Raw genomic sequence first — 27,418 nt, forward strand, 5'->3', positions numbered from 1 at the left:
TACAGGAATCATTTGAACTATTTAATTAGCGCGTCAGAAGTTGTGTATCCGGGGCAGTAGATTCTCAAGGTCCATACGGGTTGATAAAGGAACGAGGATGCAGATTGCTTTTATTTCAGAATAGGAGCTCTGGTCCGGTCCAGTCCTGTCTCTCCAGTGGAACAGTTATGGTAAGGATCACTCACTGGTTCTTCAAGCTAGCAATCGCCCCTTGCCCTGCAGTGGGGACTGGAGTTGCTTTCTTTTGCCCTGAGACAGGAGCTTGTCCTTTTCCATTCCTTGCTTGCTGCCCTAAGGAAGTGAGGGGTGGGGTTTTATGAGACACAATGCTATGCTGCGACGAGTCAGTTAAGATTCCACGCTTAGCAACACAGAAATCTATTTGTCCACCTTGAGTTGCTTACTCTGGCAGTGGCTCTCCACATCACCTGTGGAGTCCTGATCCTTTAACTGGGGATGCCAGAGGCTGAACCTCGTATCTCCTGCATGCAAAAGTCATGCTTTATTGTTAAGCTATGTTCCCTCTCCTATTTTGGGTACAGATGGTACTTCCTGGTTCATCTCTAGAACAAATACAGAAAAAGATTTTGCACTCGGGGACAACAAAATTCACAGTATGTTCAGGAAGCTGCATAATTCCTTCGCAGATGTCATGTGCAACCCCTTTTATAATCCTACGAACTGGATCTAACCTAGGGCCTTTGACAACATGGTGACGTCCACGATGGTGCAAGTTTGTTGAAACTTCTGCCTCTTCTTCCAGCTGCTTTATTACCTGGGACAACTCACACCTGTACAGAATTGGTTTGTTGTGTACAGTGGTACCTTGGGTTAAGTACTTAATTCGTTCCGGAGGTCCGTTCTTAACCTGAAACAGTTCTTAACCTGAAGCACCACTTTAGCTAATGGGGCCTCCTGCTGCTGCTGCCATGCCGCCGGAGCACAATTTCTGTTCTCATCCTGAAGCAAAGTTCTTAACCTGAAGCACTATTTCTGGGTTAGCAGAGTCTGTAACCTGAAGCGTATGTAACCTGAAGCGAATGTAACCTGAGGTACCACTGTATATTTTGCCTTCCAAAATCCCACCTTGTATAATAAACTCATTAACTAAGTTTTGTTTTGTTTTTTAAAGAGCAGGCATCACCTGCCACCTTCTGGCCAGACGTATACCTATTTCTCTCCAAGTTGAAGGGAAGCCATTCAAGTTATGGGCAGGTAGGTGGCAGGTTAGCTCGGCACAGAACTGAGCGGCTCATCTCCCTGACCACTCCTGTGTTCTGAGTACTTATTCATAGCCCTCCAATTTAATTACCATGCTTTAAAAAAATAAAATAAGGGCCTAATGAGCATGAACTTCTAATATTAGAAATGCAAAAGTGGTGCTTTAAAAAATGAACATAAAGGCAACAGGCCAGCTTGGAGTATGATGTGATGTTGAAGCGTGAATGAAGATGCAAGATAGCAAATATATACACACACACACACACACACAGTGGTACCTTGGGTTACATACGCTTCAGGTTACATACTCCACTAACCCAGAAATAGTACCTCGGGTTAAGAACTTTGCTTCAGGATGAGAACAGAAATCGTGCTCCGGTGGTGCGGTGGCAGTGGGAGGCCCCATTAGCTAAAGTGGTACTTCAGGTTAAGAACAGTTTCAGGTTGAGAACAGACCTCCGGAACAAATTAAATACTTAACCCGAGGTACCACTGTACAACTGTTTCGATACATAAACAAATAACTTATTTCACTACTCTGTCACATACCGTATTTTTTGCACCATAACACTCACTTTTTTCCTCCTATAAAGTATGGGGAAATGTCTGTGCGTGTTATGGAGGGAATGCCTACGGGTGGCATGCCTACGGATTTTCCTCCTCTAAAAACTATGTGCGTGTTATGGTCGGGTGCGTGTTATAGAGCGAAAAATGTGGTATTTAGAACAGTGGATATATATGTGCTTCATCCTTCAGACATACACGCCATGCATTTAAAGCACATGTGAACTGTGGTTGGTTAAGGATGCTGGGAACTGTAGCTGTGAGGGGCAAACTGAAGTTTGGGGGGAGCTGGCGCTATAAATGTGCTTTAAAAGTATGTACGTACACAGACTGCTCCACCTACTTTGGCTCACAGTGGGAGAATCGCCTTTTCCTTGCAGTTCCTGGATGATTTCCTGAAGGAGGTCCAACCTGTGGAGGGAGGTTCAAGATGTATTTGAAACACAGTGCCATGTGGTATTTTTTATATATATAGAAATGAGAGAAACGTAAGGCAGAAGTAAATTCCAGAATGTACATGCCTGGTTTTAGAAACGAGTTCAGAAGAGTAATTACCAACAAATGTTAAGTAGGAGGAAGCAATACTGTTGGGACTTCTGGGTCTTGTAGCGCTTTGATTTTTTATTTTAATGCTGCAAAATCTTTCTAGGCAATGGTGCGAGTGGAGAAAACGCCTGGGTTTTCTTGCTGGCATCAAGGTGGTGCAACTTCCTGTCCCTACAAAAGAGGGCCGGCCATGTGATACACACCCTGCTTCCTTATAAAGCATTCCAGGTCAGTCTTGCTTGTGAATAACCAGGAGATCCTGCCACTCTTTCCCCTGTGAGAGACTGTGTCTTTGCCACCCTGACCCCATCTCCTTGAGAAGACCTGGGTCTGATGAAGCCACCCATCTGTCCCTTAATTTGATTTGAAACAGGGCCTGGAGAAACTGTGGTCCTCTAGATGATGTTGGATTCCAGCCCACTTCAGCCCCAGCCATCAGGCCAGTGACCAGGAAAGATGGGGGCACTGTGGCCCAATGAGATTTGGAGGGCCCCGGGTTCCTCACCCCTGATTTAAAATATTAAAACGAAAAGAAACACGTCTGTCCCTATACTGCTGAGAGGTCAGCGCAAAGCCAAGACCTCCTAAATTTTAAACAGGGGGGGGGAATGTTTATGAGATAAAGATTTGAACATTAAATCCTAAATCCTCTGGAACTGATCATGGGAAGAGGAGAGGGAGGGGAAGTTCTGTTGTGCAGCCAGAAGTTCTTGCGGTGGCAGAACTGAGTTTAGCAGGGTACCGCCCCTAAGGGTGCAGCAACCCTGTGCCTTCTTCCTTGGGAGAAAGTCCCGTTGAATCCACTGGGATTCACTTGCATAGGATCGAAATCCAGCAAGAACATACCAACTGGAAGATCAACTGAGCCACGGATTTTAGGGAAGTTGTGAAAATGCCTTTGAAACATGAAGGCGCATTGCTTATCAGATCTATCAGGTAAGATGCGCTGAAAGCTCATTGTTCAACCCTGCGTGAAAATGTTCAACCCACGTACGTTTGCAAGCAGCAAGGTGGCCCTTCAGGGGTGCTCTCTTTCCTATGGCAAATCTCTGCAGAGACAGGATTTCGCTGTGGAGAAAATTATTACCGTTAGGGAATGGTTAGGATTCCATAAGGGAATGACACAGGGAAGAAGAAGAAGAAGAGTTTGGATTTGATATCCCGCCTTTCACTCCCCTTCAGGAGTCTCAAAGCGGCTAACATTCTCCTTTCCCTTCCTCCCCCACAACAAACACTCTGTGAGGTGAGTGGGGCTGAGAGACTTCACAGAAGTGTGACTGGCCCAAGGTCACCCAGCAGCTGCATGTGGAGGAGCGGAGACGCGAACCCGGTTTCCCAGATTACGTGACTACCGCTCTTAACCACTACACCATACTGGCATACTGGAGCTGGCAGCTTTCTCCTTACAAAAAAATAATAAAATAAAAATACAATTCTACCTGTTTCTTTTTCCTAGCCTTGGCTGACAAATCAATGAGGGTCTGCAGAGAGCGGTTTTGAGTGTGATCCTTGCACTTTTCTGCAGGTGGAGACAGGTGCACGTTAATCTTAAGAAGGGAGGCAAGGGAGGCAAGAATTTGGTATGGCATAATGTAGGCCATGAGCAACATCATTTGACTGCTTGGATATGGAATCTAGCACGTGGGTAAGCCCGGGGGCCGGATCCGGCTCAATCACCTTCTAAATCTGAATAAAAAAAATTCCTTCCAGTAGCACCTTAAAGACCAACTAAGTTAGTTCTTGGTATGAGCTTTCGTGTGCATGCACACTTCTTCAGATACACTGAAACAGAAGTTGCCAGATCCTTCTATATAGTGAGAAGGTGGGGAGGGGTGTTTTCACCCCACAATCAACCTTACAATGAATCAATCTATGCAAGAAATACATTTTTTGGACACTACTATAAAAATACAGGATGGGCGCATAGACACCACCTTATACCGCAAACCAACTGACCGACAAACATATCTACATGCCTCTAGCTACCATCCCAAACATACCAAACAGTCCATTGTATATAGCCAGGCACTACGTTACAGCCGCATCTGTTCCAATTCTACAGACAGAGACTCTCACCTAAGAGATCTACAGCAAACCTTCTCAGAACTAAAATACCCAGCAGATGAAGTTAGACAACAGATCAACAGAGCCAGACTGATACCCAGAGAGAACTTGCTGCAAGACAGACCCAAAAAAGAAAATAACAGAACACCTCTAGTCATCACATACAGCTCCCAAGTTAAAACAGTTCAACGCATCATCAGAGATCTACAACCTCTCCTGGACAATGACAGTTCTCTTTCTCAAGCTCTGGGAGGAAGACCTTTCATTGCCTACAGACAGCCACCCAATCTTAAACAACTCCTAACCCACAATAATACTACAACCAGACTTAACACGGACACTGGCACCAGAGCCTGCAATAAACCCAGATGCCAACTTTGCTGCCACATACACCAGGACAACACCATTACTGGCCCCAACAACATCACACATACCATCTCGGGACTATTTAATTGCTCATCGTCTAACATTGTGTATGCCATCAAATGCCAACAGTGTCCTTCAGCTCTCTATATTGGACAAACAGGCCAAACCTTACGCCAAAGAATAAACGGACATAAATCTGACATCAAGAATCACAAAACAGAGAAACCAGTAGGAGAACACTTCAATCTCCCAGGACATTCTATACAAGATCTCAAAGTAGCTGTTTTACTACAAAGGAATTTCAGAAACAGACTGGAAAGAGAAGCTGCTGAATTACAACTCATTACCAAACTTAAAACCATGGAAAAACCTGGGCTTAACAAAGACATTGGATTCTTATCTCACTATACATGACTAAACCATTTCTCACCTCCTCACCCCTTGCCTTTTCCTGTAAGACCTATTACAGTCGTTAAGAGTCGTCAACAGGCTCTCCCAGCTATCTGCCTATCTCCCATTCCCACCACCCTTCTGAGTAACACCCCTCCCCACCTTCTCACTATATAGAAGGATCTGGCAACTTCTGTTTCAGTGTATCTGAAGAAGTGTGCATGCACACGAAAGCTCATACCAAGAACTAACTTAGTTGGTCTTTAAGGTGCTACTGGAAGGAATTTTTTTTATTTTGACTATGGCAGACCAACACGGCTACCTATCTACTTCTAAATCTGGCCCACAGACAGTCTGGGAATCAGTGTGTTTTTACATGAGTGTAATGTGTCCTTTAGGGCTGCAGGTGGCGCTGTGGGTTAAACCACAGAGCCTAGGGCTTGCTGATCAGAAGGTTGGTGGTTCGAATCCCCGCGACAGGGTGAGCTCCCGTTGCTCAGTCCCTGCTCCTGTCAACCTAGCAGTTCGAAAGCACGTCAAAGGGCAAGTAGATAAATAGGTACCACTCCGGCGGGAAGGTAAATGGCGTTTCTGTGCACTGCTCTGGTTTGCCAGAAGCGGCTTAGTCATGTTGGCTGTACACCGGCTCCCTTGGCTAATAAAGCAAGATGAGCGCCCCAAGCCCAGAGTCGGACATGACTGGACTTTATGGTCAGGGGTCCCTTTACCTTTAATGTGTCCTTTTATTTAAAATGCATCTCTGGGTTATTTGTGGGGCATAGGAATTCGTTCATCATTTCCCCCCAAAATATAGTCCGGCCTCCCACAACGTCTGAGGGACAGTGGACTGGCCCCCCTACTGAAAAGGTTTGCTGACCCCTGACCTAGCAGGTTCAAAATTCCCCTTTGATAGATACACAACTGAGGCTGGGAAACAGTGATGTTTTGTAAACTGATGGCACAGCTCAATACACAAAAGGCCAATTCCATTGGATCGAGACTTTGTGGCAGATGGGCTGTAGTTTAAAGGTACGATGCATACTCTGTATGCACAAAAAAGCTTTCCAGACATTCCACAAAATCCCTTGCTAAGATATCTCATGTGGCCCTGTTAGGAAAGACCTCTCCCTAAAATCACAGAGAGGTTCTGTTTGTCAGAGTGTATCAGTTCAACTCTGTATTACTTCCCATTCGCCACTGTGGGGGATAGACATTTCTATATTATAGATAGCTTTTATCTATCTATCCCTCTGTCTATGCAAATAATTTATTTCACAAAAATTATACGCCACTTGATTGTATAAAAGACCCTCAAAATGATTTGCATTTTGCCTCGTCCCTCAATAATTCCTACTAAGATTGTAACCTTAACAGTAAATCTTTCCATGCTTTGTTCAGTTTACTGAAACCACACTCTTTTAAACCACAAAATATAATTTGGACCAGCCCATCTCAAATGTTTTAAGGTTAAGGATCTACAGCTGGAGAAATCCACTGCAGGGGGTTGGACTAGATGATCCTCGGGGTCTCTTCCAACTCTACAATTCAAGCTCACCCAGTGCCACTTGCTTAGGCAAGGCTCCATCACTGTGGCAGCTTCGGCCCGGTGCCCCCTGCTGGCCGACCAACGATTCTAGCATGTGGATGCCCGAAGCAAAGCGTTTCTCAAGATTCTCCAAGGAGGCCTGGGCCTCTGCCAAGAGACAGGCCGAATCCTGCAGACTGCTCACAAACGCCGACTCCTGCTTGTCAACGGAGTCTCCCTAAAGGAGATAACAGAACTGTGAGGAGAGCAAATTTTGGGAAGCAGGGAGAAGGATATGCTAGGATGAGAGGATATGAGGTGCGAGTAGAGCTATTTTTCTAGAAAAAGAGGTGCCGGAACTCACCGTGAATGAGACTCCCCTCTGGCGGCCATGGTGGCCACCTGCGAAGGTGCCGGAACTGAGTTGCGGCTGAGGGGGGGAAAAGCCCTGGGGGCGAGAGAGCTAACTGAGGGGTGCAGACCAAGAATGAGGGAGCTTTGAGCAAGATCTTGATCTCATTAAGGGGACTTTAATCAATGAAATCAGTAGACTAAAAAACTTTTTAGTCACCTAGAAAGGCATTCACAATCAGGCAGCGCTCTTTTTTTTTAAAAAAAATGTAATTATGTTCACATAAAGCTGGAGCTGGCAGGTACGATTTTGGAAGAGCCATTCCCCATCATTCACCTCAGAGGGAAGGCCACTCCTAATAAGATCTGGCTGAGACTTATAGATGCACCATCCAAATACAAAGTCATTTCTTCAAAACTACGGTTTCAACGATGCAGTTCTATAAACACTCAGTGAAAACTCCTTTCATCGATGGAAAAAAAGCCTTTTTATAAGAATGAAGTGGCAGCATTGAGTGTATATAACCCCATTTCGTGTGGGGGTTCTGTTCCCGGCCCCCTTGTGTGTTGGCGGAGTGCTTATAAGCACGGCCTACAACTTCTGTCCTGCCCCTGTTCTGCCTTCTTCCAAAAGGAGAAGGCGATCACGTGCCAATTGCATATCAAATGTGAATCATTCCAGCATGGCTGCAAATGTATAGGCCTCTACGGGTGCAGGTTGGAAGTGCGGAAATGGTTAGGAACAGATGGGAAAAGACACAGAAACAGAAGAGGACAAGACATAGCTCTGGGATGGGAAACAAGAGATATGCATAACAGGGCACACCTGTGGGAAGTTTGTTAAAACAACATGAGGATATATTGGATTTAGCAGCCAGTGTTTCCTGCAATCTGGTTTCAGGGGTCTGCAGATCAGGGCTGACGGGGCTTAAGTGAAGCACAGCAGAACCTCACCACATCTGCAGAAACCAGGCTCCTGTTATCTGACTCGGCTGTGTCCTCAACGCTGCTCGCTGGTTCACAGGTGCTGTCAGAGTTTGATCTCTTGTGCTCTCCCAGAGAGGATTTGCAAGGGATACTTCCCTGCTGATCATTTTCCTTCTGCAAGAAAGCAACATTGAACTCGCCGGGTGGAGTCTAACCAGGCGTGGATTATTCCTCCCCTTGTTTCTTCTAAGCAAATAAACTTTACCAGAGGCTCTGTTAGTGGGAAGAGTCCCTCCTCTTCAACAATTGGACATGATGCAATTGAGAAAAGTAGACTTAAGGCTGCCAGGGGGCATCATTTTCCATCCCACCCCATACTCAGCACACGCAGCACTGTTGCCATTCTGCTGCAGTTCATCTTCTGCCAAAACCGACATTATTCACCTTCCTGTCTGCTGCGACGAAATTACATAGCTTAAGTAATTTGTGTAATTAATTACACAAACTATATTGCCATTATATTATTCCACCCCGTTCATTTCAGGGCAAAGGGAAGCCAATGCAAATTTATGCAATCAATTACACTTCTTTTGGCAACAGTGAATGCTGACCATATTCATTGGATTGACTCCTGCACTGGCAATTTCCACTCCTGTTTTGTCAAAATTGGAGCTGCCATACATGTGGAAATAGTGACTGGGCGGAATTTCCGAAAATCGGCAAAAAAGTGGGGGGGGGGGAGCCTAACAACTTTTGTGTCCAGATTTCCACTTTTTGAAATATGGTGACCCTATCAGATTTATCCACTATGAACGCAAACTAACGGGGGAGTTAGAGGTCAGAACAGAGGCAGAGAAAGGTGGGTGCGGTCTGCCCAGGGTGTCATCCCTGGGGGGGGTGTCATTGCTGTGGGCGGCCCTCTGGGACTCTCCCCACCACTGGCACCCCCCAGGACGCCCCCCGCTACCGCCGCACCCCCCTAGGATGCTCCCTGTCGCACCCCCTGGGATGCTCTGCTGGTGCACCCCCGCGGGCAGCTAGCCCCGCCCCCTCGGACCACTCTGGGTGCTGGAGCAGCTAGCTCTGCCTTTGGGTCAGGGTCCCTCTTAGCCTATGCTATGACAGCCCATCCTAGGGAATCACATGGTGGGAGCAGCTTGTGCCAGAAGAAGAAAGGAAAAAGTTCCTGAAGTTTCAAGAATCTGTACCCCCCAAATGCAGCAGCATTATTCTGCCTTGGTCATGTTACCTGTGCATGTCTGGTTGTCTCACTTTCAGGCTGAGCATTGGGAGTGCTTTGTTCTGCACTCCGGCTGAGAGTCTCCACCTCAAAGTATGGCGGCTCTAGAGGACAAGAATATAGACAAAGATGAGAGCATGTAGAACTACGAGCGTTTTTAGCTCCTTCCCAGTCCTCCATTTCTCTCCCTTTCATCTCTATTCAGTTATTATTATTAGTCATTATTACCAACATCCTTCTTAAGTCTACAAAATTTGCAATTCCCGCCTCACGCATATCTATGAGAGAGAACGTCCTGCCTAACAAAGGATCAGATTCGTAGCCAAGAGCAGTGCTTTCTTCTGGGGGGATGGGAGTAAGTGTACCCTTAAACATTTTGTGAATCTAACAGGAGAAGAAACTGTTTTGTTTATTAAAAAAAATAGCTTATTCTCTATGAATAGTCAGTTCCGTTGCTACCCCCGATGGCGGCCTCATTTCCTGTCACATTGTTTCCTTTGTGTCAGATGGAATCGAGCGTTTAATGTGTGAAGTAGGAGTTGGAATCTAGAGCGGTGATTGGTCAGTTTCGTTGTTACCACCTCCAATGGCAGCCTCCTTTCCTGTCACAGTGTTTCCTGTGTCTCAGACAAAAGCGAGCGTGTAATGTGTGAAGCAGTGTGGAACGTGGATGTGTGGAGTTTTACTGATGAAACTCGGGAAGATGTTACACACACAACCTCATGCCAACATGGAAGTTACCGTGAGCTGTCAGCTGTGTAATATGAGGTAATGCATGTTCTTTGTACTTTTGTCTGTTTGCTGTATTTATTTTCCCTGATTTGAACTATGAAATGGTGATTTCCTTGAGTCAAAATGAGAGAACCTCTAAACATTTTTTAAGGGGAAAAAACACTAACTAAGAGAGTACCTGAATTTTCAAATCCATTCTGTGGTCACATGTCCTCAGGATTTTGGGCCCAGGTTCACTGTTCTCTGACCACACAGCATAAGGGCAGCACAATATGAAATCCAGCGCAATGTTTGCACTAGTGGAAGCTTGTACAACAAGATCAAGGCCACAGCAACCTGTTGCACACCTAGCCACAAGAACCATGCTGGCTTCCAGAACCTTCTCTTGCACAAGTCCATTCGACTAGTGCAACTAGGACGCCACTAAAGGACTTTGATTCAGTGCTACATTGACTTCCTCCTCCCCACATCTTTTTTCCTGAACCCATGAAGCAATGCCCCGTTGCGCATCCTGGCCGGTTCCTACCGTTTGGGATCAAACTGACCTTCAGGAATTATTGGAAGGGATGATTCGTCCGACTCAGCCTGCCCTGCCCACAGACAGAGCTTCTTGGGAGTCGATGCTGCTGATGAAACGAGAGGGATGCCCCCTGAGGCATCCTAGGAAGAGAAAAATAAGACACCGTATGCTTCTGATCATGATAACTACAAAAAGGGCTACGGAGGCAGCTTGCTTATTCCTAGAGAAAAGCTTGAGGCGCTGCATGTTCAGTAAGCCAGGTGAAACCTGAGCTCAACTCATGCTTGTCTCACGTTTTCCTTCAGGTAAGATAGAGATGACAGTAAGGACTCCTTCAGAAGACTGGCTTATCCAGCACCCACCCCAAGTTACCTGCACAAAGCTTACATATGGTCTTTATTAAGCAGCTGTTGAGCAATACCTCAAGGACCGCCTCTTTCCATAGGAACCTACCCGGACCCTGAGATCACCTTCTGAGTCCCTCCTACATGTGCCTCCTCCTCGAGAGGTCCGGAGGGTGGCAACACGAGAACATGGCCTTCTCTGCAGTGGCTCCCCATCTGTGGAATGCTCTCCCCAGGGAAGTTTGCCTGGCGCCTTCATTACACACCTTTAGGCACCAGGCAAAAACGTTCCTTTTTAATCAGGCCTTGGGTTGATCTGATTTATATCTTATGCCCTTTTAAAATATGGGTTTTTTTTAGGGGGGAAGCTATGGGGTTGTTGTTTTCATTTTTTATTATGTATTTTGTGGTTTTATATCTTTATTTTATTCTGTGAACTGCCCTGAGACCCCTGGGTATAGGACGGCATATAAATTCAATAAATAAAATAATAATAATAATTTGTTTGCGGGGAGGTTATATGACAGCAAGCTTTCACCTGCCATTCATCTCATTTTGTTGATGGGTTTTTAAAATATCTCCCCATTGTTAATTTTATTTATTTATTTATTTACTGTTAATAATGGTTTATTTGTTGCCTGCCCTTCACCCTAATGCCCCGGGGCAGGTTAGGGCATCAAAAACGACAATAAAAAAACCATTTAAAACAAATTTGTCCGTCTCACACTTGTCAATCTCTTTCCAAACTGAAAAAATAAATAAATCTGGCTATTATAATTTAAACAACAACAACAACATGGAGGCAACCTAAAGAAACACCCATTAACTCCTCACCTGCTGGGCTGCCCGCAAAACATAGCGTAAGTCGGGGAAAGTACCCTTCCGATCGCGTTCCTTCAAGGCTGTGCCGCCTTTGACCACCTCATAGAGAGGCTGGGGCACACGGGCATCAGCCGAGAGAGACTGCCCTGCCTCCATCTTCTCCTTCACAGCGAGGCCATCCAAACCACCCCAAGGAACTTCCCCTGAAAAATACAGGTTGTTTGACTTATAGGGTCATAAAACACAAAGTTAGTCAGACCCACTATAAGTGTAGAAGAGTCAGCGCTTTTTTGTGACGGCACTTGCCTCATTTTTGGCACCCCATTTCAACCATTCTGTGCTGGTGCCCGCAGTATATATATTTTTATCAAGCTATGAGTACCTCATTTATTTATTTATTTTACCAAAAAAAAAAAAAAAGGTCTGCCAAGAAAAATATTGGGCAGGGATGTTTGAAATGGCACCCACCAACCTTCTCCAAACTAGCTCCTGCCATAGGTAGGTTACCACATGGTGCTGTTATATATAAAGATAAAGGACCCCTGGATGGTTAAGTCCAGTCAAAGGTGACTCTGGGGTTGTGGTGCTCATCTCACTTTCAGGCCAAGGGAGCCAGTGTTTCTCCACAGACAGCTTTCCGGGTCATGTGGCCAGCATGACTAAATTGCTTCTGGTGCAACAGGACACTGTGACAGAAAGAGCACACGGAAGCACCGTTTACCTTCCCGCTGCAATGGTACCTATTTATCTACTTGCACTGGCGTGCTTTTGAACTGCTAGGTTGGCAGAAGCTGGGACAGAGCAACGGGAGCTCATCCCATTGTGGTCACCCCGATCGGCAAGCCCAAGAGGCTCAGTGGTTTAGATCACAATGCCACCTGCATCCCTTTACCTTGCACGGTGCTGATAATACCAAGGTCGCAGGTTCAATCCTCATGTGGGACAGCTACATATTTCTGCTTTGCGGGAGCTGTACTAGAATCATAGAATCATAGAGTTGGAAGAGACCCCAAGGGCCATCGAGTCCAACCCCCTGCCAAGCAGTAAACACCATCAGAGCACTCCTGTACTAGATTATCCTAAGGGTCCCAAATGGCTCTATGATACTATTAGTCTATGCTTCCATACTTCCCTCTTTCCCAGAGGTCAGGGCGCAGGCACGACTGGATTTTGGATTGGGGTGACTGAGTTGCGTTGGCTGAGGGAAGTGAATAACAACTTAATCCCCTCAGCCCACAGCAATCATAACAAATCTGTAACCAAAACAGTTGTCTCAGAGCTGCAGGGAGGTTCCTTCATGGGGAGAAGGAAGTAAGAACCTAAGTGAGAGCCCTTCTGGATGAGAACATGGGTGTGTCCAGCCCAGCATTCAGTTACCAAGTGAGGCAAACCAGGTGAGAAGTCAGCTGAGAGGACAAGGGGACAAGGAACTGGGATCCAGAAGAACATCAACTCAGAACCCAAGAGGACCTGCTTAACTTCCACAATTAAAACCCACACAATTCCATCCAATCCCATTTTGAAGCCCTCCGAGTTCACATTGTGCAGCATCAAATTCCAAAAGTTAATTGTACACTGTTTATACTTCCTTTTGTCTGTGCTGAATCTACTGTTAATCAACTTAAAATGTCCTTTTAAAATGTGGGGGTTTTTTTGGGTGGGGGTGTTATTGGGTTGTTGTTTTTATTTTGACTATATATTTTGTGGTTTTATATTTTGATTTTGTTCTGTGAACTTGCCCCGAGACCGCCGGGTATAGGGTGGTATATAAATTCCTTCCTTCCTTCCTTCCTTCCTTCAACCAATTTCTCCGGATAGCCTCCAGTTCTAGCTTTATGAGAATGGAAGAAAAAGATCAATCTAGCGCCACTGCCCACACCATGTCTCATTTTATAAACTTCTATCATAGCCCCCCCCCCCCGGCTGCCTTTTTTTCTAAGCCAAAGAGTACCAGACATTTCAGCCATTCCTCATGTGGAAGGAACTCCTGTTCTTTCACCATCTGGTAGCCCATTTCTGCACCTTTGCATTAGTATTTTAAGTAATGGCATACGGTCAACCTATGCTATGTATTAGATACCTCCCCCTGTTAAAAGAGCCCCTTACCCAATTCTCCTTCTCACCAATGGTCTATTACCAAATCACCTCTCAGATCCTCTAAAAGACGGTATTCTCTGTAAACTTATTCTTCTAATACTCAAGCCATCCTTGTAGATTAGCTTTGCACTCTTAAGGGGAAAAAAATATTCAAATAATGCAGGTCTTGGAGCTCGACGCTGAAGCCTGAAAATCTTAATTCAAAAAACACAGTCGTACCTTGGAAGTTGAACGGAATACGTTCCAGAAGTCCGTTTGACTTCCAAAACGTTCGGAAACCAAAGCATGGCTTCTGATTGGCTGCAGGAAGCTCCTGCAGCCAATCGGAAGCCCTGTCGGACGTTTGGCTTCCAAAATTAGTTCGCAAACTGGAACACTCACTTCCGGGTTTGTGGCGTTCGGGAGCCAAAACATTTGAGAACTCAGCTGTTCGAAAACCAAGGTACGAGTGTGGCGCCATTTTAAAGTGCTTGCTTGCGTCTCTTCTGCTAATACATTTATAGGCCAAGGCAAACCTTTTTGGCAATTGGAATTTCCCTGAGAACTTATGGTCAGCTGATGGGCTCCTTGAGACATGCCAGTCTTGTTAGGATATTTCCGTTCCACCTTAAAAGGGAGCAGGCTTTGAGAGTCACAGAGTCTGCGTATTTCCTGTTCACAGGATGTTTATGTTTTCTGTTGGTTTCGTTTCTCTCTCTCGGTGCCTGAACGCTGAAGCAGGCGGTCATGTTTTTCTCTGTTCTGACTAACGCAGAATAAACTTGTAAATATGCTCTCCTGCGTGCATCTTTTGCTGTGCATTATCTGCTGATAGAGCGTGCATTAGTTCTGGAATGTCACAAGCTATTTCTGGAGCTCGTGTCGCTAATTGCTGATACTGTGTGTCTACGGGAGATCGATGGACGTCCGGAGGCGACGTGGGGCCATGATGGACTTTGTCTCCCTGGCAGTATCCCAACAAGTCAAGCCTACCGCTTTCCACCCTGGCCAGAAACCAACCTGTAAAGATCTCCTGGATCACCGTGCAGAAGCTGAAGAGGTCAGAGTTCACGGACGCCGGGCGCTCTCTGATGACTTCCAAGGGCAGCCAGTTGTAGAGAGCAGGGGCTGGAGGAATAGGCTGGGCTAACCTGTTTTTCTCTGCCCTGCTGAAACAGAACTGAAACCAGTCAAATGTCCCGAGGAATCCTACTGGAGTCTCCCAAAGACCGCACTTGCTCCAACCAACCTCTGTTGCATGTGCTCGAGGTTGCTGAGCTTGGCAAGTCCAGGTCTCACCAGCTGAACTGCATGGGAGGTCACAGCCCGGTGAATATAACCCCGAGAGTGCAGGAACAAGAGCGCTTCGGAGACTTGCAGCAGCAAACGCAGAGTCGCCGAGGGAGCTGGGGAGCTAGACTTCTGCAGTGGGGGAAGAGGGAGAGGGATAAGCTTAGGAAGTGAGGAAAGGAGCCGAGCTTCCCCGACCGTCTCACTTACCTCACAGTGCAAGGCATAGTAGAGGGAACACATGCCCACCCTCTCAAAGACGAGCTGGAGGTTTTGCAGGTCCAGAGATGGGCTCACGGCCAAGAGGAGCAGAAGGTGGGGGTGGTGGAGCTGGCTGAAGGAAACACAGAAGCCATGCTGAACAAATGGCAGTGAGCGCCCACGTAACAACAGGGCTTATCCCTCCATGATCTGAGTCCCGAAGCCCATCAGCTGGAATTACCTGCAGTATTTTTGTTCAGCGAGGAGCAAGTCCAGGGCGCCACGCATTTTACTGCAGTGGGGATGGGCTTCGGGCTTTAAGCTTCGCACCGTGACAAACTGCCCATTCCACAGCAAGCTGGAAGCAAGGGGAAAAGGTGTCAGAACCGGGGCTACTCTCTTCTGCGAAACGAGGAGTTATAACTAACACACGTGTCATACTTCTTTGGTTCACTTAGACTACAGCTCCTCCAAATCTCCACCACCGCTCATGTTCAAACCAACATCTTTCTTAACCTACACATTCCACTCTGGCTGCAAATTTCCCTAAGCGCTATATCCTGTTCTTCCATGACTTATTTTAAACTTCTGTGTACCGTATTTTTTGCTCTATAAAATGCACCAGACCATAAGACGCACCTAGTTTTTGGAGGAGGAAAACAAGAAAAAAGATATTCTGAATCCCAGAAGCCAGAACAGCAAGAGGGATCACTGCTTTCGCTACGTAGCAATCCTTCTTGCTGTTCTGGCTTCTGGGATAGCTGCGCAGCCTGCATTCGCTCCATAAGAAGCACACACATTCCCCTTACTTTTTAGGAGGGAAAAAGTGTGTCTTATAGAGCGAAAAATACGGTAACTTGAAAGCTTGCAAGGGGGCATGTTAAATGCCAATTAGTCCAAAGACTGACTTATTACTTGTGTGTACGTCTCGGCAAATGTAACTTCTTACTCTGTGGCTTTTGTTCGACAAAGATCAGCTACCAAATTCTAATACGATCTGCCCAATTTCATCTCTCGGCACTGGTCTTCACAAGAAGCCTTTCCCCTTATCAACGAATGAGTACGATGCAGGACTTATTTATGGTCCAGTAGAACGTGTAGCATGTTGGATTAATGAGAGGCATAGGAGGACTTGTGATTGGGTTCATGAGGATGGGGCAAATGAATGAAAGGAAAAATTCAGGAGAAGATTGCTGGGGGTTATGTGGCAATGGATGAAAGGAACATGTGAGGGAGGGAAAAAAAGTATGGATTCCTACAAGTGATAGGTATGACATCTGCAGATGAGGGATGGCGAAACCGGCCATATTTTACCGCACTATGGGATGTTAAAAACCCACGCCGCTGTAAACTCCTTCGATAAAATCAGATTAATTAAAAAACCTGTTAGCAGCAGGGAACTGATAGGAAATGTTTGAATAAATAAATTGGGTGAATGTATTTTTGAGGATGAAGAAAGGAAAACAGGACATCAGAAAGGTGAAATGTACGTAGCTGGTGAAAGGAAAATGCATGACCACAGCGATCTCCCAAGAGGGTCGGGTACCAGAGGCATGGACTACACAGACTGGCAGCAGCTCTCCATGGTTTCAGACAGGAGTCCTGCCCAGCCCTACACGAACATGTTGCCAAGGACATCCTGTACTACTGAGCTGTGTCCCTCCACGATTCATTTCACTGTGACCAGTCTGCTTCCCTGCGATCAGGTATCTCCCTAGAACTGGGTCTTGCAAGAAGAGAACCTATTGTTGCTATTGCTATTTATTTTTTATACTAGATGGGAGGTGAGAACAGACAGGACTGATAGATAATGCTGACAGCTTTACTTCTTCATAAGTGTGTGCGGTCCGTTCTGGTAACTCCAGTCTGGTTCTCCGTGACCTCGGAGCAGCTCGCTGTCGTCTGCAATGAATGTGAAGGCAGCCACCCTGGGCTGCTGGCACTTGCCTGGGCACAGCTGAAAGAGAAGGGAGGAGTTATGAGCCTAGAAACTATGGCCTCTCTACTACACTGAACCACACCCTTCCAGAGAAGTTTACTTACTTGCCTGTATCCAATAGCTGTCTCCTTGCTGCTTCCCAACCTATTGGAGCCGTCCAAATGCCTGCAACCAGAAGGGGTTGGAAACAAAGCCTGGTGAGACACATTTAAGTATCAGGAGCACTGGCGTTAGGCAACCCCAGTGATTTTTACGGGAGAATAAGTGGTCCGGAAATGCAGTCGAAGCACAAAAGATCGTATTTTGCCTGCAAACGTTCTACTGCTACTGTTGCTGTGAACCACTGCATGCTTATAAGTCTTATTTTTCAACTTGCTTTACAACTTGTTGCTCGATTCTCTGTTAAGTGGGGTGAGCAGGCAGAAGCCTGCCTACTTCATCGCCGGACTTGCTCAAACAAGGCTTTACGGTCTAATTCCTATGCTTTTAATTTTTGCAGTTGCCCAGGGTGGGATTTTAAAACTCTGTTCAACCCACACACGTGGGGGCCTGGAGGGATAGATTGCAATTAATATATCCTCTCCTACCTCTTTAAACCCATCCCCACAGTTTCAGTAGAAGAAGGCAATACTATAAATATTGTTTCACCAAGTTTTGCAACAACAACAAAAAGGGAACCAGGCAGAGGGCTTTCTCGGTAGTGGCGCCTGCCCTGTCAAACGCCCTCCCATCAGATGTCAAGGAAATAAAGAACTAGAAGACATCTGAAGGCAGCGCTGTTTAGGGAAGTTTTTAATGTGTGACATTTTAATGGATTTTTAATCTTTGTTGGAAGCTGCCCGGAGTGGCTAGGGAAACCCAGCCAGATGGGCGGGGTACAAATAAATTATTATTATTATTATTATTATTATTATTATCATCATCATCATCATCATTATTATCATTATCTATATATCTGCTTTGATTTGTTTATGATACTGCAGAATATAGGCATTTAAATAGATACAGTGGTGCCCCGCAAGACGAATGCCTCGCAAGACGGAAAACTCGCTAGACGAAAGAGTTTTCCGTTTTGGAGGTGCTTCGCAAAACGAATCTCCTATGGGCTTGCTTCGCAAGATGACAATGTCTTGCGAGTTCCTGCTGGTCCCCCCCTTTTTCTAAGCCGCTAAACCGCTTATCAGCTGATCCGATCAGCAGATAAGCCGCTAAAAGCTGCTAATAGCGCTAAGCCGCTTATCAGCTGATCCGATCAGCAGATAAGCCGCTAATAGCGCTAAGCCGCTTATCAGCTGATCCGATCAGCAGATAAGCCGCTAATAGCGCTAAGCTGCTTATCAGCTAATTCGATCAGCAGATAAGCCTCTAAAAGCCTCTAATAGCGCTAATAGCGCTAATCCGCTAATCCTTCAATGGGCTTCCTTCGCAAGACGAAAAAAACCGCTAGACGAAGAGAATCACAGATCGGATTCTTTTCGTCTTGCGAGGCACCACTGTAGATGGATACACAGAAAGAAAATTCCCCTTAGAGGAAGGGGGAGAATTCTACAGATTCCCCCTTCAGCTCTAAGCACCACCCCACACTGTTCAGGAAAAACTTGCTGGAGCAGCTTTTCAGGGGGCACTTGAGGCAGAAGGAGTCAGTGAAAATCACCTCCCTAACCGCTTTCTCCTTCCTCCAGTGTGAATGGAACTCGACAAAGTCTGTATCCCAACCCCACATGTTCAATGGGGACAATTACTGTAATTCCCGAAACTGCACATTAACCTGCTCATGCCAAGATGTTTTAACATCATTATCACCACCACCATTCAGTTGTCTGTCTCAGCGGAGGGCTGGGTTCAAACAGAGACTAGCCTATGGCTCCCACAGCGTTAGAGAAGACGGGCAGCAGGTGGATCCTTACCAGAGGGAGGCAGATAAGAGCGAGGAGAGCGAGGAGCGCAGGCTGCGTGGTGACGCTGCTAGAGCTTTGGAATACATCAACAGGTCCCCGTGCTGCACCAGCATAGACATCTGGCCAAAGCACCGCTGGATGAAATCCAGGACCTTGAGGCAACGGAAAAGAGAGGAGCTAGACAGCGGAACAGCACTCCACAACAGCCATGATTTCTGCATCACGGGGGGTGGGACTTGGTCTCAGGCTTCAGAGAATTGGCTTCCTCCCCGCTTGGCCGTAGATAAGCAGAACAAAAGAAAAGGAGGTTTCTTACCAGTTAGAATCTTTAATAACCACAGCGAGAGACAACAGAACACATCTCTCTAGAATGGCGGTGCTCCCAACTAAGGCTTACTCCCCTTCCATCCCTATTAAGCTACGTCACTCCTAAATCTTGTAACCTGAGGTCATACCCTCTGTGCTTTCTGTCCTGCCACTTTCTCAGCTCTCCTTGACCTTGAGGAGAATGGATGGATGCTTTCCAGAGAGAGTGAAACTGTTAACCCTCTCTCTTCCAGAGTTTCTTCTCCTAGCTGTTCCCCATCCAGTATTTCCCAGCTTCTGCCTTCTGCACTACGCCCCTCTGCAAACCACTGTTCTAAGTCTATACTGTCCTCCTGCTCCTGGGAAGATTCAGGGTTGGGGGGAGAAGGTGGCTCCCACCATGCTTCCTCATTGTAGCCTTCCTCAGCACAGTCCCTGACACTTGGGGTCCTTTCCAACTCTACGATTCTGTGGTTCTATGCAGCTGCCTGGTAGCCATAGACAACAAGGAATCGCACACTGGCAGCAGCAGGGTTATGGGGCGGCCCAGGGGATCCACACCCTGGGATTCTCACACCAGGATGCCCTTACCTCAACCTTTTGTTTTAAACCCACAATCTTAATTTGCCCAAGGGCATCTCTCTATATGAATGAGGAAGTGCAAATATTATGCAAATTTGTGTTGTCATGGGTTGTGCCCTGACCTCGAGTCTATTATCATTATTATTATGGTGCTTGGCGCATAAGGAGTCTCCAAGCGACTTGCAACTCTTTAAAAGCATAAAGCGTGCCACAAAATCAGAGGAAAACACAATGTGTTACAATAAAAGCCACGCAATAGCCTATAAAGCAAACCCAACGAAACAGCAGTAGAACCACACCACCGAAAAAAGACATCAAAATCATCCCCAATCTGTCAAAAAGGCAAGTTTTCACCTGGCACCGAAACGGTGTTAGTGAAGGCAGCAGCCAAACCTCACTGTGGAGAACATTCCACAACAAACTTCAAAAGCCCCTTGCGTGAAGGCTAATGAGTGGGCTGCTGGAGGAAAAGGGGAGCAAAATTTTGGTCCTTTCTCTCAACCTTGCATAGATACTAAAGAGGGCTGTCAGAGGAGGAGGGACAGCCCTCTCCAGCCCTGCTTTGCCAGCCTCCAACAAGGAAGCATCCCCCCCCCCTTACGTAACCTTTATGGTTTATTTCCATGACTGCTCTAGAAATAAGACATGTTAATGTGAAGTTGTAAATACCTCGGCATTCTGCTCACTCCCAGCTAGCTGGGCCCAGTCTTTAGGGGTCTGCCCCTTTTGATCGTGGAATCTTAGATCACCTCCAGCTTTCAGGATATGGCCCAGAAGTTTCTGGTGGCCTGAGATAGCAGCTGCATGGACTGGGGTGCTACCATCATAACAACGGCTTTGGGGTGAGGGGAGAGAAGGAGAAAGAGGTGTTAGGGTGCAAAGAACAGGGGACAAGTAAAGTTCTGCCAGCCATAGTTTTTGTAATCAGAAATGCCATTTTAGCTGATAGAGTTAATGCACACATCTCTGCTCAGATGGGGGTTACTCAGTTGTATTCCCTGTTAACCAAATGGCATGATTTATGCTTTGAAAGACAAGACCTTGGCGGCTAGAAAAGAATTGTTATGTACTGAGTTGAATAGGATCCAAACTGAAGCAGTCTGATTGGTCCTAGAACAATAGGATCCAAATTGCAGCAGTCTGATTAGTCCTAGAACAATAGGATTCAGAATGCAGCAGTCTGATTGGTCCTAGAACAATGCAGCAGTATGATTGGTTGGCAGGAACCACCCAATCCTGCTCCAGATAGAAGTGAATCCACAACCTGATTGGCTTACAGTAGAATTCCGGAATTAGCCAATCATGTGCAGCCCATTGTGTAAATAATGTATATAAAGCAGATACTGTGAGGGGACTTTCATTCATTCCTCCTCACCACTATGAGCTGAATAAAGAGCATGAAATCACTTTGCGACTCTGAGTATATTTCAAGAATTGATTCAGAGCCTGACAATAAAATGTTTTAAGGTCTTTTCCCCATAAGAGGCATCAGTGTTTACCAATCTGAAACTTAAGGTTTATACAGCCAATGGTAGCCAGAACTCTTTGGGGTAAATATGAGGAGCTGGTATCATATATTGGAATCGTTGCTATGGGTGTCAGCACAAAATGTTAGCTAATTGCTGCGGGGAAAAAGAGGTGATAGTACTCCATGGCAGTGAAAAGCACCGTGAAGGAAACTTTTGCCATCTCTCCTGAATAAGCAAACATATACCTCAGCCTGAGGGGATATATATGTTGAGACAAGACAGAAAATTTTATGTTTTAAGAGGGACCGGACTCAAATGGAGACAGGCCTTCTCAAGAATATCTAGTTTTCCAGACACTGTCTCTAAGAATTTTGTTATCACTCACTGGTTGGGGTTGGCGCCAAAGTGCAGAAATAGCCGGACTACCGGGACGTGTCTCAGTAGGGCAGCAAGATACAAACCCGTCTGCCCGGATGCATTGTGGCAGTCCACATCCACACCTGAAGAAGGAGACACAAACGCTGTTCGTGAATAACGGCAAGAGGTTTTGTTGAAGAGATAAAGACTACCTGCACTACAGGGGATTGGACTAGACAACCCTCATAGTCCAGCTACTATTCTACGAGTCTATGGTACCAGAATGCACTGTTTCAATTTCAAATAGCAAAACCAAGCCTTGTCCCATGCCCTAAGTAGCATACCCATACAGAAGCATATCTGACTTCCCCTCATTTTGTAACCCAAGCAGACCCATGCAGTCCTCATATTCTGTCAGGACTGTTTACCAGAGGGAAATTACCGTACCTACATGGAGTTTGAAACAGATTGGCTTTACCTCTCTTCAGCAGTATCTTGGCTTTCTTGACTTTGCCCTCAATAGCATGCCTGAGTAACTGCCCCTCCAGAGATTCAGGGTCTGTAATGTAGCCTAGGCTCACGGGACAGCTTGGTGGAAGCACTGGGGACTGTGGCATCACACTAGAGAGAGAGAAAGTGTTCATGGTTTAAAAAGAGCTAGGAGAGAAGTGAAGGTAGGAAGGAAGCCATAATTGAAAAAGAACTCAATTCTCAGGTGTGCTTGGCAAAACTATTATGACTATCACTGGATTAAAGAAATATTAGTAGATCAACCATGATCTTTAAATGATTAAGCAACTGTATTTGCAAATGCCAAAAAAAGTTGTGAAGAAGCCTGCTTTATTTTTGCAACATTAGCAAGCCATTATGTCCCTTTATAGAAACAATAGGAATACGGTGCTGCAATATTTAGCTGATGATCTGCAACCAAAAGTTCAAGACTAGTTTGCTTTTTATCAGAATTTAAACCATGCTACACCAATTGTGCCTATCTTTTTAATTTATAAAGGGTATGTAATCAATTCATGTTATCAAGTTATTAAACTCCGAAGCCCCAAAAATATTTTTCAGTGTGTGTATTTAGTAAGCTTTTCTGTTCTGGCCAACGGTTGTGGGTAGGGCTTAATCTTTTTACAGGATAATTCTGAACATGTTTTCATAGAGGCATGTCTCATTGATTTCAATTGAACAAGTGTGGTAAATGTGCTAAAGATTGCACATACAAGCATCCTCACACCTCAAATTATTAAAATGCCTCCCTTCCCATTGTTTCGTCAGGCTCTGATGAAAGGAATAGTAAATGAGGCCATTGTTTGTTCTAAGTTTTATCGTGTTTTTAATATTCTGTTGGGAGCCGCCCATAGTGGCTGGGGTAACACAGCCAGATGGGCTGGGTATAAATGAATTATTATTATTATTATTATTATTATTATTATTATTATTATTATACATACAAGTCAAATAATATGAGGTTGGATTTTTGGCTCCTAACAATCCAGAGAAGTTCCATTTGGAACTGCAAAATCTGTGTTGCAGTGTGCAAAGGTAACAGCAATATTCTGAAATAAGGGGCATACATAATTCTCCTGGAACTTTTGGAACAAACTGCATTCCTTCAAAATAAGGAATATCTGGTATTCTTTTGTATGTGGATTTCCAGAGCAAGTGGCCACCTGTGAGGAGACTGTGGAGAGGTATAGGAGATCTCAATAAAGAAAGGGCCAGAGACAGGATTTTAGTTTTTTGAACTACCACTTGGGTGCAAAGGGCAAAAATATTTTCTTATACTGGGCAAACAGTACAATGCGATACATATCTGACCAAAAGTAAGCCCCATTGGGTTAAAGGGGCCTTAAGGTAAAGGTAAAGGGACCCCTGACCATTAGGTCCAGTCGTGGCCAACTCTGGGGTTGAGGAGCTCATCTTGCTTTATTGGCCAAGGAAGCCGGCGTACAGCTTCCGGGTCATGTGGCCAGCATGACTAAGCCACTTCTGGCGAACCAGAGCAGCACACGGAAATGCCGTTTACCTTCCCGCTGGAGCGGTATCTATTTATCTACTTGCACTTTGACTTGCTTTCGAACTGCTAGGTTGGCAGGAGCAGGGACCGAGCAACGGGAGCTCACCCCGTTGCAGGGATTCGAACCTCTGACCTTCTGATCAGCAAGTCATAAGCTCTATGGTTTAACCCAGTGTTTCCCAACTGGTGTTCCGCGGCACACTAGTGTGCCGCGGAACGTTGCCTTGTGTTCCGTGGGAGGGAGGCGGGCGAGTCGGGCAGCGAGAGGCGGGGCGGCGGCGGCGAGCACACGCGGGGCGGCGAGCAAGCGAGCTCCCACATCCCATCGCCGCTCGCTTTGGCCGGCCTACTGGAGGAAGGCGCGAAAACCTCGCGCATGCGCAGGCCTTCCGCCTGCGACAGCCCAGTAGGCCGGCTGAAGCGAGCGGCGATGGGATGTGGGAGGGAGCTCGCTCGCCGCCCCGCGTGTGCTCGCCGCCCGACTCGCCCGCCCCCCCCCATGGCACACCAGCCTTCCTCCGTGGGAGGGAGGTGGGCGAGTCGGGCGGCGAGAGGCGGGGCGGCGGCGGCGAGCGCCTTGGGTGAGTCAGTCCGGCCTTAAGCCCTCCTGCAGTTTATTATATGGAGTTTCCTTCTTTCTGATGAAATGATATGCTTTTTTGCAGCAGCTCCGGGTGCTTCCTCTCCCCTCCCTCCCCCCTCGCTCGTGATGCAATTCCCACAGCAATTTACACGGCTGGGAACCCGGGAGGCGCTAGGACCCAGCCGAGCTCGCCGTGTGAGTTCTGGCTGCGGCTGGACTGCTCGGCTCGAGTTACGGAGCTCCCCGACGTGCCGAGCTCGCCGTCTCACCGACCGGCCTCCTCCTCCTCTACCCGAGGAATTGCAACAAAACCCGCCCTTATCAGCTCCGCGGCGGTCAGTCGATAGCGCGGCCCTGCGCGCACCAGCGCCCAGACATGAGCTGACGTCAATGCAGGCGCAATAATAATAATAATAAAACCCGTGTTATTTTTTGCCGATCCAAAGTGCTGGCAGGGTGGCCAACACTTAACGTGTGAACCCGAGTCCGACACAGGCCCCGACCCGCTTTTACATCACTCCTCTTGTTGTGCATTGCAAGGAAAAGCCCGATGAAAATGCGCCTAATACCAAGTACTTTTGCGGGGAGTGGGGGTGTCCTGATCTTTGCAGCAACAAAACACGCACACATCCCTCTACAGGCTGCTTTGTGGAAGATTCACTTCTTCGGCTGCTTGTCAAAATAATGTAACCTGACTGCTAATGCAACTGTTACTTTTCGTGGCCATATACCTATACGGTTAAGGTCTTTTGGGAGAGCACACTGTAAATAGAAACTTACACTTTCGTGCGTCCCTCCCGGCGCGACGCTGCGCACTGACGTCACGGGGCTGTAATGGTGGTGTGCCTCGAGATTTTTTTCATCAAACAAGTGTGCCTTTGCCCAAAAAAGGTTGGGAAACACTGGTTTAACCCACAGCGCCACCCGCATCCCTCAAAGGGGCCTTACTTACAGGTAAATGGACCCAGTCAAATGTGGAGACAGGCCAGAAACCCCTATAGGAGAGAGCAGCTGACAGGCAGAATCAGAAGGGAATTCTGTAAGGTTTTCTTTTTGTGAGAGGTCTGCTCACAATGAAACCATTTGTTCACCAGCTATTTACTGACCATTCATTCTGTTTGCAGGAAGATTACATGGCACCAACATCAAGCAGCTTTCACCCCCCACTTTCCCAATGTGTATCCCCATCACTTCCCTTATTGCAAAAAGTCCAGTTTGGGAAGGGGAACTGGGTTTGATGCATAAGGCTTCAAAACAAACTTTATTTGAGCAACCAGAATTTGCTGTTATGCGCTGAACCCCATTTGCGGAAGAGTGAGTCTGGAAGTGCCTTCTCCTGTTAAATTAAATGCTGCAATGTTAAAACAATCCCTGCATTGCAGGGGGTTGGACTAGATGACCCTCACGGTCCCTTTTCAACTCTACAATTCTGTGGTTCAGTTGCTCCCCTGGATGTGTCAAGTGCAAATGCATCCAGCCTTATATTTCTAATGCAAATTCAAGCCTACCTGGAAATCCCAGCTGCAAGTGCTCATGGATATGGGGCGCGCACTCTGCCTATGTTCAGAGGTCCTTTCATTGATTCTTAATTCCTAAATCCCAGGCGGGGGAGGGATCAACCCTGGTTCTAATTATGAGCCAGTTATGTCAAAATTGCAGGGAAGTTGTGAACTTCCAAAACAACTCAGGACGTAGAGAAAAACTTCCATGCCAACTCTTCACTGCAATAAAACCACTAAAATGGTAATTTTGAATAAACGTGCAAGTTCAGCCCTTGTTTCAATTATTCTGACTCAAGCATACAACCTACAAGGGGCGGGGAAGAAAATAATAAAGCTTTAATACTGAGCTGATGCGGTTAAAAATAAATGCCTTTTCCACCCCTAGGGCTCAAAGTTAAATTGTGCGCGCGCGGGGGCGCGAAAGAGACAAGAGACTCAGAATAGGCTGAGAACAATTCAAGCGCCGCCTAGGAGACGGCGGCCTTAAAAGCCGCTCTTTCTCCGGATTGGCTGGCGAGGATGCGTAATGTGCGGACGGGCGGTTTGTTATTTTTAACGGCCGCGGTGCTGGGAGGAAACCGCCAAGTGAGGAGGGCAGGAATTCACAAAAACACGGACTGGGCAGCGCAGGCGCAGACGGAGCCACGCCAGGAGCCAAACAGCGCCTTTTAAGGCCGCGCTGCTCCAGTTAGTTGGTCACGGAACGCTGAGGTGCTTTGACGGTCGCTGACCACCTCGGAGCATGTTAAAAGGGCAACGTGGGGATTTCCCCTGGGAAATAGTCCGCAGCCCCGCCTTCCGCCCCTTTGCAGCAGGTTGCAACACGCTGAAGTTTCCCACTCCCAAACAAAAGGGACTTGCGCTTGACTCGTTCCTGGTGGTGGGATTCAAAGGATGCCTTTGGGGGTGGGAGGAATTTGCAACCTGTAAGACAAGCATCAAATCTAGACCTTTGCTGAAGATAGGAATTTCCAGGCAGGTGCTTCAGATTCATGGTGGCGGGATGGAGGAAGGATGGAGATGAGAGTCGTGCAGAGAGAGACGTGGCGAGTGCGCGCCTCTGCGGAGAGCAACGCTGTCTCCGAGTTGCACAGAACGCTTGGATGTCAGAACGCTCCATATAGAACACGTTTGTGATCAAACACTGCTCCCGTTATAAGGCTCCCTCGATGTTGCAACGCCCCCTCCTAAGGTGCCTTCAGACGTGATGGGCACACGCAAACGCACAGAGGAAATGAAATGCAGTGTTGTGATTTGGGGGGTGGGGAGGCTGACAGTGTGGGTCTGTATGATTCCTGAGCAGACTATGTTTAGGGCACCTTTTCCAGCCCCTCCCCCTTTTCGGGGTGAGCAGAGTGGATCCATTTACAGAGGGATCAGTTGTTAAACAGGGTTGCGTTATCGCCCCAACTCTATTCATTATGCTTTTTGCATGATCCTACACTTTGTTGAAGGGAAACTCCTCACTGGAGTAACAATCATATATTGAACAGAAGGAAAGCTTTTTAATCTGAGCAGGCTGAAAGCAAAGAGTAAGGTTACCATAACTTCCGTCATAGAGCTTCAGTATGCTGATGACAACG

At 46.7% G+C, this 27,418-nt stretch overlaps 1 protein-coding gene across 7 annotated transcripts; it reads right to left on the minus strand.

The window, feature by feature from the left end:
• Positions 1 to 26,944, minus strand: LOC309524645 (inactive serine/threonine-protein kinase TEX14-like). Of its 7 annotated transcripts, XM_082209451.1 has the most exons (21): positions 26,786 to 26,930; positions 25,842 to 25,925; positions 22,209 to 22,351; positions 21,759 to 21,873; positions 20,574 to 20,739; positions 19,026 to 19,168; positions 17,223 to 17,283; positions 17,006 to 17,136; positions 15,421 to 15,537; positions 15,189 to 15,312; positions 14,938 to 15,110; positions 14,709 to 14,857; positions 11,625 to 11,815; positions 10,472 to 10,586; positions 9,204 to 9,298; positions 7,982 to 8,128; positions 6,707 to 6,914; positions 3,771 to 3,850; positions 3,326 to 3,399; positions 2,129 to 2,196; positions 1 to 291 (listed from the first exon to the last, which is right to left on the minus strand). In XM_082209451.1, the coding sequence occupies exons 3-21, from the start codon at positions 22,345 to 22,347 to the stop codon at positions 182 to 184; spliced, it is 2,406 nt and encodes an 801-aa protein (XP_082065577.1). In that variant the 5' UTR covers positions 22,348 to 22,351; positions 25,842 to 25,925; positions 26,786 to 26,930; the 3' UTR covers positions 1 to 181. The 7 variants fall into 7 exon arrangements, with proteins under 7 accessions (XP_082065577.1, XP_082065573.1, XP_082065572.1 ...); XM_082209447.1 differs by lacking the exon at positions 25,842 to 25,925 and having other exon boundaries at positions 14,709 to 14,854; positions 26,786 to 26,944; XM_082209446.1 differs by lacking the exon at positions 25,842 to 25,925 and having other exon boundaries at positions 26,786 to 26,944.
• Between the last annotated feature and the right edge of the window lie 474 nt (positions 26,945 to 27,418).

The sequence above is a fragment of the Podarcis vaucheri genome (genome assembly GCF_965113315.1).
Source record: "Podarcis vaucheri genome assembly, chromosome: 2".
NCBI classification, from domain to species: Eukaryota; Metazoa; Chordata; class Lepidosauria; order Squamata; family Lacertidae; genus Podarcis; species Podarcis vaucheri.